This window comes from Nyctereutes procyonoides, unplaced genomic scaffold (genome assembly GCF_905146905.1).
Source record: "Nyctereutes procyonoides isolate TBG_1078 unplaced genomic scaffold, NYPRO_anot_genome, whole genome shotgun sequence".
In the NCBI taxonomy this organism is placed as follows: Eukaryota; Metazoa; Chordata; class Mammalia; order Carnivora; family Canidae; genus Nyctereutes; species Nyctereutes procyonoides.
The window spans coordinates 6,213,233-6,225,299 of NW_026575048.1; the positions used below are offsets into that span (position 1 = coordinate 6,213,233).

The 12,067-nt window shown below is 50.4% G+C and overlaps 1 protein-coding gene across 6 annotated transcripts in view; it reads left to right on the top strand.

Annotated features, from left to right (window-relative positions):
• Nucleotides 1-2,407: 2,407 nt before the first annotated feature.
• The window catches only part of ASAP2 (ArfGAP with SH3 domain, ankyrin repeat and PH domain 2), a 173,025-nt gene continuing 163,365 nt past the window's right edge, over nucleotides 2,408-12,067 (top strand). For 3 of the 6 annotated variants that reach the window (XM_055326998.1, XM_055326999.1, XM_055327001.1), the window contains exon 1: nucleotides 2,408-2,640. In XM_055326998.1, coding sequence (XP_055182973.1) covers nucleotides 2,515-2,640 — 126 coding nt within the window. In that variant the 5' untranslated portion in view covers nucleotides 2,408-2,514. Of the gene's footprint in view, nucleotides 2,641-3,260; nucleotides 3,348-12,067 lie in introns of those variants that run through there. The other 3 variants (XM_055327000.1, XM_055327002.1, XM_055327003.1) reach the window with 3 other exon arrangements.

Consider the following 12,067-nt stretch of genomic DNA (forward strand, 5'->3'; position numbering starts at 1 on the left):
AACAGAAGCTGCCTATAAAAAGAGAGCAGAGAAGAATGCCACGCTCAACTTTGTCCCGGTAAAGGAAGTCTTGATCGGTCTGGTTAACGCCGTACTAGATGCCAAGGAAAAATACTACTTCCTCCTCTTAAACTCTCACAGCCTGGTAGATACTAGTCCTCTCAAAGTCAAGACTTGAAAAGTTATCCAGAATATTCTCTGGCGTCCACAGCAAAAGCTGTAGCTGGAAAACTAGCTGGGAGGAATACAGCGTTGCCGTGGCGCAGGGGAGGATGTATTGATAAAAACACGTACAGGACTCGGGTGGTACAAAGCTGCATATAGAGGAAACCCACGAAAGACGCCAAAAGAGTGAAAGCACATAAAAGACAGAAGCAGAGATGCTACGGTTTTGAAAATTGTTCCCATTGCTTAGTGCAGTAATAAAAGCCATCCACTTAATACAGCTATTTCGGAGAGCTACATTTCACAGGCGAGGCTACTAAAATACCAAAGGCCATACATAACGTCTGACCCAAGCTGCCATGTCATATAGCAAATTCTTACACGGGAGCTTTAAAAAGATTGTTTGACTGGTCCACTGTCCTGCAGCTTTGTCAGGAGTCTGCTTTGTCTGACATATTGAATTTCCAGCGTCTCTCACACTTCCTCCTTTTCAAGATGCACAAAAGGTTTTTGTAAAGTTTCTCTTGGTTTTATGGCTGGCAGCTACAGAAACCATGCCACAGGCCTGGTGTAGAGTCATATAGGGTGTGATTGTGTTTGAGGAGTGTCTTCAGAGCTTCTAGGTTTTTTTAAAAAAAAAACTATTAAAAGTTTCCTTAAGAGCTGTCACATGAAAATCTGTACTAATTCAAATTAAAAAAAAAGATTTTATTTATTTATTCATGAGGGACACACACAGAGAGAGGCAGAGACAGAGAGAGGGAGAAGCAGGCTCCATGCAGGGAGCCCGACGTGGGACTCTATCCCAGGTCTCTAGGATCAGGCCCTGGGCTGAAGGCGGCACTAAATCGATGAGCCACCCAGGTTGCCCTACTCCTTTTTTTTTTTTTTAAGATTTATTTATTCATGAGAGACAGAGAGAGAGAGAGAGAGAGAGAGAGAGAGAGAGAAAGAGAGAGAGAGAGAGAGAGAGAGGGGCAGAGACCCAGGCAGAGGGAGAAGCAGGCTCCACGCAGGGAGCCCGATGCGGGACTCGATCCCGGGACCCCGAGCCACAGGCGGACGCTCAACCTTGGAGCCACGCAGGCGTCCCTAACTCAGATTCTGCACTGGTCCAGTTCGGAACGAGGTTTGCCTGCCATTGTCGCACGTGCCCTCTGCCACCGTAAGGAAAAGAGCTCTTTCCGGGGGCTCCCCGCGCCTCGGGGCCCCCGGTTACCCTCCCGGGGCGGGTCCTGGGCTTGGACCCTACAACTACTCCCAACCGTGGGCGGAGCGATCCCTGCTCCTGCGAGCGCGGGAGACGCGACGGGGACACCCGCGCGGGGCCCGGGAGCGCTTGGGGGTGGGCAGGACCCAAGTCTGGACCCCGAGGCCGCCCCGGGGTGGGGGTGGGGGTGGGGGTGCCCTTCGCCCCGTGCCCCCGTCGCTTGGCGCGCCCCGCGAGGCTGGGGCCCTGGGGGCTGCACGTAGAGCTCGGGGCAGCCCCCGCGGGGCGCGGCGTCCGGCAGGGGGCGGGCTCCTCGTCCTTTCCCCGCCGCCCGCACCCGCGTTCCCGGCGGCCCGGGGTGAGCGCCCCCCGAGGACGGGGTCGGGTCCGGGCGGGGGGAGGCCGCGACGCGGCCCCCGCCGTCCCCTCTGGGCCCGCGGGGCGCGCCCTCGAACCTCGGCGCGGGGCCTCGAACGCCGAGACAATGCGGCGGCGGCGGCGGCGGCGGGCGGGCGGGCGGCTCGGCGGGCCGGGGCGCGCGCCGCCTTCCTTCCTGCGGGCTCGGCTTCCCGGCGGCGGCGGCGGCGGCGGCGGCGGCGAGCGCGCCCATTGGTGGCCCGGCCCTCCGCGCCGCGCCGCGCCGCCCCGCCCCGCCCCGCCCCGCGCTCGCCGGCCGCCGCCCCCGGCCCGGACCCGCCCCTCTCTCCGCGGGAGGCGCTCGGGGCCCGCGGCTGGGTGGCCGCAGTTCCCGCCGGCTCTGCGCGTCCGCCTCGGGTCCGAGGCTCGGGGAGGGCAGGCGGCGGAGCCCTCGGCGCGGCGGGCGGAGCGGCCGGGCCCGAGCTGCGCGGGGCTGCACGCGCCGCCCCTGCTCCCGCCGCCGGGCCCCGCGGGCGGCCGACCCGCGCCGTGCGGCGGCTGAGGCGGCTGAGGCGGCGGCGGCTGAGGCGGCGGCTGAGGCGGCGGCTGAGGCGGCTGAGGCGGCTGAGGCGGCTCCCGCGCCCCGGCGCTTCCCTTTGTCCGCGGGCCGGGCGAGCTGCGGGCGCGGCGGCGGCGGCGGCGGCGGCGGCGGCGTCCGAGCGGCCGGTCGGAGCCCGCGCGGCGGCTGAGGCGGCGGCTCCCCGCGCCCGCGCGCCGAGGCGATGCCGGACCAGATCTCCGTGTCGGAATTCGTGGCGGAGACCCATGAGGACTACAAGGCGCCCACGGCCTCGAGCTTCACCACGCGCACGGCGCAGTGCCGGAACACCGTGGCGGCCATCGAGGAGGTGAGCGGCGCCGGGCGGGCGGGGGCGGCGGGGGCGGCGGCTCCGGCCTCAGGTGGCCCCGCGCCCCGCCCGCCGCCGCCGCCGCCGCCGCCGCCGCCGCCCGCCGCCCGGGAAAAGTTTCTTCCCTCGCAATCCGCCGCGGCCGGGCCCGACACAGAAGCCCTTTGTTCCGTGGAGGTGGCTGCGAGCAGACGGCCGACGGCCCCCTCGCGCCTCTCCGAGCCCCCCTCCGCGCTCACTTCCCCCGCGGCGCGGCCGACTTCGCGGGGACCCGGGGCCCGCCTTCCCCTGGCGCCCACCTCCCGCGGGTTGTGGGGGAGGAGCCCCTGCCCGCAGCCTGCCCCGCGGGGGCGCAGCCCGGAGCTCCGAGCCCCGCTGCCGCGCGCGCCGCCTCGGCCGGGCCCTGGGGGGAGTCGGGACCCGGCGGCCCGGGAGCGGGGTGCACGCCTCCGCCGGGGAGGCCTCAGCGCGTCCCGCAGCCGCGCCCGGGAGCCCGGTGCGGGGAGCTGGGCGCTGAGCCGGCGCTTCGGACCCGAAGCCCTTGGAGCGCCCCCCCCACCCCCGCCCCCGCCCCCGCCCCCGCCCGCGTGTGTGCCTCACCTGCCGGGACCCCACCCTCATCGCCGCCCTCCCCATCCTCCTGCAGAAGGGCCTGATTTTAGTCAAGTGCTTCCAAGGTGCAAAGTCATCGCGCCTCGTGCTAACGGGTGAGCCCCTCCACCTCCTGAGGGGAGAACGCCTCGGAATGGACGAGCCTCGGTGGACGGTCCGAGCAGCCCGCGGCGAAGGGCCGAGTTTGGGAGTCCAGGGCCCCGCTTGGCTGTGTGGGGTGGGGGCAGCTCCTCACCTCTCTGCCCCTCATTTTCCTTACCTAGCAAACGGGACTAGGGATGCATCCTTTCCCGGGTTACTGCGAGGGTTAGAGACCCTGTGCGTAAGGTGCTTAGCACCCTGCCTGGCTCACGATAGGTAACTGGTTTACGAGCCACACGTGTGCAGGTGCAGAATCGGCGATTCCATTTCTCTTGGCCAGAACGTCAGGTTCCAGCCTTAAAATGGTGTGTTGTAGGGATTGTATTAGAAGATGATTGGGCTAGAGTGAGTGAGGGAAGGTCACCACCGAGGTTTTAATTAAGTAATGCCATTAGGGTTTTTTTTTTTTTTTTTTTTTTTTTTTTTTTTTTTTTTTTTTTTTGCCCACTTGAACAAAGCATCTGCTGTTAGGAACTGTTTGGGGGGGGGGGAATCCAGAATGTTTCCCTTAACGGGATTTTTTTTTCTTTGTAGGCATAAACAGTCAATAATAGGCTAACTCAAAAGTTATAGACTCAGCGTTCTAAATGTTTAAGTATAGCTAGGGCATCCTCCCACCCTCCCTCCTTCCTTCTCTCCTTTTTTTTTTTTTTTTTTTTTTTTTTTTTTTTTTTTTGGTGGAGAAGAGCTCCGTGTAAATCTTTTGTAGTGAGTTCTGTAATCCCACATCACTTAATTCTACTTGTGTCAGCAAGGCTTTAAAAAGATGGTTTCAAAGGAGGCAGATGGGGATGACCCAAAGAAGTTTTTCCAGAAGTACTGGTTGAAAAGCAAGGGGAACGTTTTCATGAAGTTTTGAGAATACACCATTAATAACATCTATGGAAGGACTGCAACCAAAGAAGTAGCCAAATATTTCTTTGGAGAAGGAAGGTTTGTACCCTATGCCTTAAAGAAGGCTTGATTGCGTGTAAAGTTCTGTTTCTTTTACCCACCGCGCTTTGTCAGTTAAATATTATTAACACTGGCAGATGCTGGGAAGCTAGCAAATAGGAATTGCTGTTAAAATTGGCATACCCTTCCTCTGATTAATTTTAGTTTGCAGTGTGTTATTCCAAGGCCTTTTTTTTTTTTTTTTTTTTTGGTATGCTGTGCAGGGGATTACCCAAGAGCTCAGTTACTGAGCAGATTAAAAAGAGCCTGGATTTGGTCATTTTATTAAACTGCAGACTTGCTCTGTGTTGCCATCAAAGCACACAAATTGGTTAAACTCTCAAAAATGAAAAACTTGAAATCGTTATGGGGCTGTCTTCATTTTAAGCAAAGCCACTATCCATACTATGATGATGAAGTTTGTGAGTATGGATTTATGGGATAACTGGATTTGGAAGGTGTTTACTCTCTGAGAAATCACTGTGGATGCCTTTAAATAATGCCTTTTTCTTCACTCAAATGTTCATTCCCATTACCAAAACTTGATGCATCCACAGTTTGGTTTTCAACAATCATCTACTTTTCGTACTGGAGTGAAACAGTGGGTGTTGTGACTTGTCACTCATTTAACAGAAATAAAATGAATTTAAAATTTGCAAGCTCTTGGCCCTGTGTTTAAATAAATGAGTCATGGGATTAGCAAATTAGATAAAAATTGTCTTGCAACTGCACTGTACTTTTTTGATAACACGCACCTGTAGCTAGGCTATGAGTAGTCCCTGCCAACTATGAATATCCTATCCTATACTATGGGTCCCTGCCCTGTACTATGAACATCACATCTCTTACATGTCTTTCTCATCCTGGCTTTATATGTGAGGAAATTGGGTCTCAGGATAATGTTCAAGGCTATAGAGCCTAGGAAGTTGAAGAGCTGGAATTGAATTTGGCTCTGTGCTATTTTCAGAAATGTTGCTGTTTTCCATGACTTTTTTTAAAGATTATTTTTAAGTCATTTCTACACCCAACATGGGGCTTGAACTTACGACCCTGAGATCAAGAGTCACACCTGCTTCACTGAGTCAGCCAGGCACCCTGTTTTGTTACTTTTAATACTGAATTCTCAAAAAAAAAAAATACTGATTTCTCTGAATCCCTCATTTGTGAGATAGATCTGGGTTCAAGTTCAGACTCTACCAGTGGCCAGTTGTGTGAACTTGGCTGAGATACCCGTTTTCCCACTTTACTCAGCACTAAATTCTGGATAACAATACTTTTCTACTTCAGAGGGTTATAGGGAGGGCTTACTGAGATAATCCACAGGGAGATACCTGACAGACAACTGGTTGAGTAAATGCTAACTGCTTAACAGATTATATTATAGTTAATCCATGGAAACTGGTGAGGGCTTTGGCATCAAGATGGGATTTACATGGGGGTTGAGTAGGAAGAGTGGGAGAAATGGATGAATCGTAGAAGGGGTTAAGGGAATAAAAAACTATGTATCTGTTAACCCATGCTTATTTTCTTTTTTAACCAGTTTGTTGTCTTGGCAGCAGGTCAGCACATAGCTATGTTTTAAAATATTTGCCTGGTGATCACTTTCTCTGGGTAAAGTAATTATTGTGCACAGTTTTAGCAAAGTCTGCTGCTACCACTAGATGGAATCTGCCCTGTGTTTTTGGAAATAACGGGAAAAAATAAGTAGTTGTGGCATAACTCTGAAAAGTGAGCTTCTCTCCCCCTTTTTTTGGGGGGGGGTGTTATTTCTGTCTCCGTTTCTTTGAGTCTCTAGGAACTTTGAAGTATTCTCAAAATAGGAAAAAAATTGTATACATACTTGGAATATTCATGTTTATAGTTAAACCCTCCCATAGAGCACCATCCTTTCTGTCTTGCTTATCTGGTGGCTTTGTTAGATACGTAGTTTTAAAAATAAATTTGATGTTGACTCGCAAGTATTAAAATTTAATCTACTTCCTTCCGGGGCCATAATTCTCTACTCTGTTGTCCTTGGTTACCTTGGAAATCTCATTGCTGTCACAAGCACAGGGTTCTGACTGCAGGGGTAAAATGAGCATCTGGGCTACACCAATTCCCAAGGGGCCTTGCTGTCCTTGGGGCCAGATGTCCCTCCCAGCAGTTGGGAACCTGGCCCATGTGCCTTTTAGGCAAGCGTGTGTTTTGGAGTCTTAGCTCTTTATGAACGGGCCTCTTCCAAATCCCAGACGAACAGATCTTGGATTTGTTGTCAGAACAACATCATCTTTTTGGCCACGCATTTGTGTTTTTGGAAATGAGGTTCTGTGGTCACACAAGACCACCTTATTTATGCTGTGTTCTGAAATCTGGACTGATGTGCTTGGAAATTTTTGAGTCATTTAAGGAGGAAATGATCTTCTCTTGTTATGTAAGTCCCCCCCCCCTTCCCACAATTCAGTTTCCCTCTTTCTTGTGATTAACAGTAAAACCACTAATGGTACTCCTGGTAGATTCCAGGCTCGGTCATGCAGTTTTTATTGAGTCCTGTTGTGTGCTAAGTGGCGGGAATAGAATACCAAGTGGAGTAAGTTCTGTCTTTGAAAGAACCTACGGCTTGAGTGGGAGAGATAGGCATCCTATAAACAAATCCGTGCAATAAACCAAGTCAGTGTGAGCGCTGCGGCTCTAAGATCATCCAGAACCACAGATGCCCAAGGATGGCATCGGTCAGGTGTACCTGGGGCTGTGGTTAGGAGGGCTTTGTGTAGTGATGTGTGATTGCGTCGTGAGGGCAAGGTAGTTATTTGTGGGTTCCACATGCTTGTTAGCCACTGAAGTCTCAAAAGTCTTCTGTGTCTGCCTCCCTGCTTTAGATAAATATTGATCCACTCCTGAGGTGGTGGCCAACTAGGCCTCTGATCAGATTTTCATAGTGTCCAACCTACAGAGGGCTGCTCAGGCCAAGAATTTGGAGGGATCTTAATTCTTCTCTTACCCTCCACGTTTCTAGGCATTGCTGCCTTTCCTCATGGAGCATATACCTTCTAGTCCTGTACTCACATGGTAGTCTAAGAGTAAAAATTCAGTTTCTCCACTGTACTAGCTAACATTCAAGTGCTCAGTAGCCACGTACGTTTTGGATGGTATAGATGTAGAACATTTTTATCCCTGCGGAAAGTTCTGTCGGGCAGTGCTGTTTCAGACCCTTGCAACTCAAAGCGGGGTCCACTGACCAGCAGCATTGGCACCACCTGGCAGCTTGTCAGAACCGCAGAATCTCAGATTCCACCTTAGACCTACTGAAACTGAGTCTGCAGTTTAATATCATCCGCAGGTGCATTATATGCATATTAAAACAGTTTAATATCATCCCCAGATGCATTATATGCATATTAAAGTTTGAGAAGCCCTGTTCTAGGAGTGTGAATCCTGGCTGCACATTAGAATCACTTGGCGCTGGGGGATTTTGTAGAAACACAAATGCCTGATCCACTCCCTGGGACTCTGATTTACTGGTTTGGGTGAGGCCTGGAGTGCTGGCATTTTTGAGAGCTTCTCCCCAGTTGGGGTTGGTGATCCCTGCAGTAAAGAGATAATCATCTAGTGCAACATCAGGTACTGGTAAGTGATAAGCGATAAGAAAAGTTGCCTAGAACTAGATTGGGAGACAGATCAGGAAAGGTCTCTCTGCAGAGGTGACAGTAGAGCAGAACCCAGAATGCAGTGAAGAAGCCAGGGAAGAGTTGGGATGGAAGAACAGCGTTGAAGAGGCCAGAAGATGGCAATGGGCTAGGGTATTTAAGGACAGGAAGAAGGAGGTGGGCAAGGTGGGCAGGATGGGGGCGGGCAGGTCACATGGGCCTCTGTGGTCTTGGGAGAGGATTGGACCTAACTCTGATTGAGTTGGGAAGCTATCAGTGGGTTTGAGCAGGGAAGAACATGATCTGATTTACATTTTACAGATGTCACGGAGATTGTTCTAGCAAGGCAAGAGAGGAGAGCAGGAGACTTGGGGCCATCCAGACAAGAGGGTCTTGACCTTTAGTGGGGGCAGAGGAGCCGTCCGGTGAAGATGGTGTTGGGGTGCTGGGGAGAGACGAGCAGAACTGAGGCCCTGCCCCACGAGGCAGCAGTCAAGCCCGGTTCACCCAGGGGACTGGGAGAAGAGACCTCCGGTGCCTGTGTAGTGGAGCTGAAGCTCTCTGCTGCTGCTTTGTATCACCTCAAAGCCAACTGTGTGCTGCACAGCCTCACTAGTTCTAGAACTTCTGTTAGGACCGATCCTGAATATTTATTTTGTTTCACGGCAGACTGAGATCCAGCAATGTAGACCTGGGTGGGAGGGACATGTTTGCTTCTCTCCTCTGCTGTTTCTAGGCAGGGATTAGCTGGTGACACTTTTATGGCTGGGTCAGATGCCTGAGATCCTGTCCCTGATTAAGCTCCCCAAACACTCCTCTTTCCCTACTAAAGAGAGGTGCTGAGTTCGCCTCGTCACTATCCTGCCTCCTTTGCTTATGCTTTCACATGTTGTATGGCCTTAAAGCAGTTGCCAGGGCCCTTCCAGGCACTTGTGTACCATTATCATTTTATCATATGAATGATGTTGGAATAAATGGGCCATTAACTAGAACTGGGAGACTTGGGCTGTATTTTTTATTTGTATTTGGTTTTGTTGAGTTTATTGGTTTATAAATGTCTGTCATGGGCACCTACCAATATGTTGTCGCTGCCAGGTGCCAGGGCTATAAAAGTGGACAGGGCTAGCTCCTTCCCTAGGAACCACTTATACTCTCATCTTTTTTGTGCAATTATAGTTTATTTTTATAGCCTTACTTGTGCCATGGACCCCTCTGACGTTCTGAGGAAGGTGGTGGACCTTATTCAGAAAGATGTTTTAGTGCATCAGATACAGTACAGACGAAGTGAAAGGTAACCAAATATATTGATTTTTTTAAATTTTATTTATTTATGATAGAGAGAGAGAGAGAGAGAGAGAGAGAGAGAGGCAGAGACACAGGCAGAGGGAGAAGCAGGCTCCATGCACTGGGAGCCCGATGTGGGATTCGATCCTGGGTCTCCAGGATCGCGCCCTGGGCCAAAGGCAGGCCCCAAACCGCTGCGCCACCCAGGGATCCCGTAACCAAATATATTGAAATACAGTTAGCAAAATATTTGAAAAATCTGTCATACCAATATATGCTATTTTACTAAGACATTAAATATCAAGAGTTGGTAGTGGGTCTGATAATAAATAATTTTGAGGTACCAATGAGTATAAGCAATACCACGAGATATTTCAAACTCTGAAGTTATATTAACATACCTTTTATTGGAGTCACAGATGCTGCTAATATTACTGTGGTGTCTTACATTCATAAATGAAGAAAATACTAAATTTCAGTAGGGGACTAATGAAATACAGGTGTGATTCTTTCTTCCAATCCAGGTTAATGGACCCTTTGAATTCAGACAAAGAATTCTAGGCTTGGTGGTAAGATTCTTTCAGTTCATTGATTTTGGAGTGAGCAATTGACTGTAACAGTGCTATTTAAAAAGGCTTTGCAGTTATTATACTGTCATTGTCATGAGTTGGTTCTTAGGGTCTAGCTGAGAAGTATTATACCCAAAGCTGGTGTTAAAATGATCAAGTAAAGATGTTTGGAGGAACTGGGGTGGTGGGTAGAGCTGCCAGTTGTGGTTTGGCAGCCATGGTGCTCTCTGAATTTTTTCAGGGTCAGGGTTTGGCAGCCTCTCATACAGTCCCATCAGTTCATTCACGCACTTACCCATGCCTTGGAGTTCAGCAGAACTGTGAATGCATCTCTGAATCCTGTACTTAGGACCCTGAGCAGGGCTGCCTCTCTGCAAGCCAGTCCTCCTGTTTTTACCCTTCCTGTTTTGCTAGCATGTTATACACTATCCTTGACTCTGTATGGCAGGCTTGTTTGTGAAGCTGAAGCACGTTTTCAGGGACCTTCTGCCCAGAGTTTTAATTTTAAGGGAAACTTCCCAGAATCTTGTTTTTGGTAAGATTACATTGAAATGATGCTGCTGTTGTAGGAATGTGTTTGGGATATCCACACACATTGAGTGTTATTGGAGTGTTATTGTTGGTCACTTCTTTTTCCCTCTTGTCTTTCAAGCCTTTATGGGGTGCTCACCATGTGCCTGATATGCTTTAAGTTCTCTCCATATGCTATTACCTTGTTTCATTATTATGAAAACCCTACACGGTTCAGAGAACCTCAGCCACTTTGCCAGGATCACAAAACTAGGAAGCGTTAGGAGCAGGATTCAAACTCAGGCATTTCAACACAAGAGTCTGCCCTTTTAGCAGTCAATTGCCTGTATATAACCTGGGCCAGAGAAGGCCCTCAGTGTTGATGGCTGCGTGGCCAGCAGGACCCCTTAGTTTTGGGGAGTAGCTTCTGGGAAGCCCTTGCTGTTCTGCTTCCTCTCTGTCCTTGTGCTGCAGAAATTGTTTCTCTTCCTTGGCTTCGCTGCTCTGCTGACATGCCCAGCCGTGCAGAGCCGAGTGGCCCAGGGCATTGCTCACACCCTGGCAGGAGGCCTGTCCTACTAACGGTGTTACTAATGATGTCATCTTTCCACTTGATCCTGGAGATGGCTTTGTCAATTTGATTTTATACACAGATGCTGTCAGTAAAATCAGGTGGCTGATGAAGATTGCTCCCTCTAATGATGAATTTCTGTGTCTTTTAGGATTCTGTCCAGGTGATCAGGATTTGGAGGCCTCTTTCTTTAGCTTCCCAGAAGAAATCACATTCTTATTTTAGTATTTTTTTTAAAGATTTTATTTATTTATTCATAAGAGACAGAGAGAGAGAGAGAGAGAGAGAGAGAGAGAGAGAGGCAGAGGGAGAAGCAGGCTCCATGCAGGGAGCCCGACGTGGAACTCGATCCTGGGCCTCCAGGATCACACCCTGGGTTCAAGGCGGCGCTAAACCACTGAGCCACCCCAGCTGCCCATTTTAGTATTTTTTTTAAACTAACTGCAACAATAGCTGACATTTCTTTGAGTTGAGTCTTAATTGTGTATTAAGGACATACACAATGTTTTAAATTGATGATTGAGTCCTTTCAGTGATCCTTTGAGGTAGATCCTGTTCTGTCTTACAGTTGAGGAAGTCAGGATGCAGACAAGTTAAGTTACATGACTGTGGCTCTGCCATCCCACACCAGCAGTTGACAGAACCAGTCCTCTCAGCCATGCTGACATCAGCCCTGCTATCCTGGCCCTTATTTGTCTTGGTCCTTGAACCGCCTGATGTCTCCTGCTGGCATCTCTGTTCCTCTGTAGGTATCTCTGTGGGTCTCTTTAGCACACGTGGATAATTGTAGACATTCTCTAGGCCAGTTCCCATTGTTGCTGACTTAGAGAATGTGTGATTGCCCAGATAGGGCCATCAGACACTAACCCCTCGGGGAGGTGCTTAGCATGAGAGGTGTTTATTAAGTGACCTTGACTGCCTTGAAGTGAGTTAAAAGGAGAGATCTGGTTTCCTTGGAGCCAAGGGACTGAGAATACTGTCACAGCTGTGTGTAAGGGATTCCACGGCCAGTTCAGCAGTGATCAGACCCATACAGATTTCTTTGTCAGCAAATCTGTGTGGTTTTTGTTTGTTTGTTTTTAGAAAGTTGATTTTTTAAAAAATTTTATTTACTTATTCATGAGAGACAGAGAGGCACAGACACAGGCAGAGGACAAGCAGGCTCCATGCAGGGAGCCTGACAT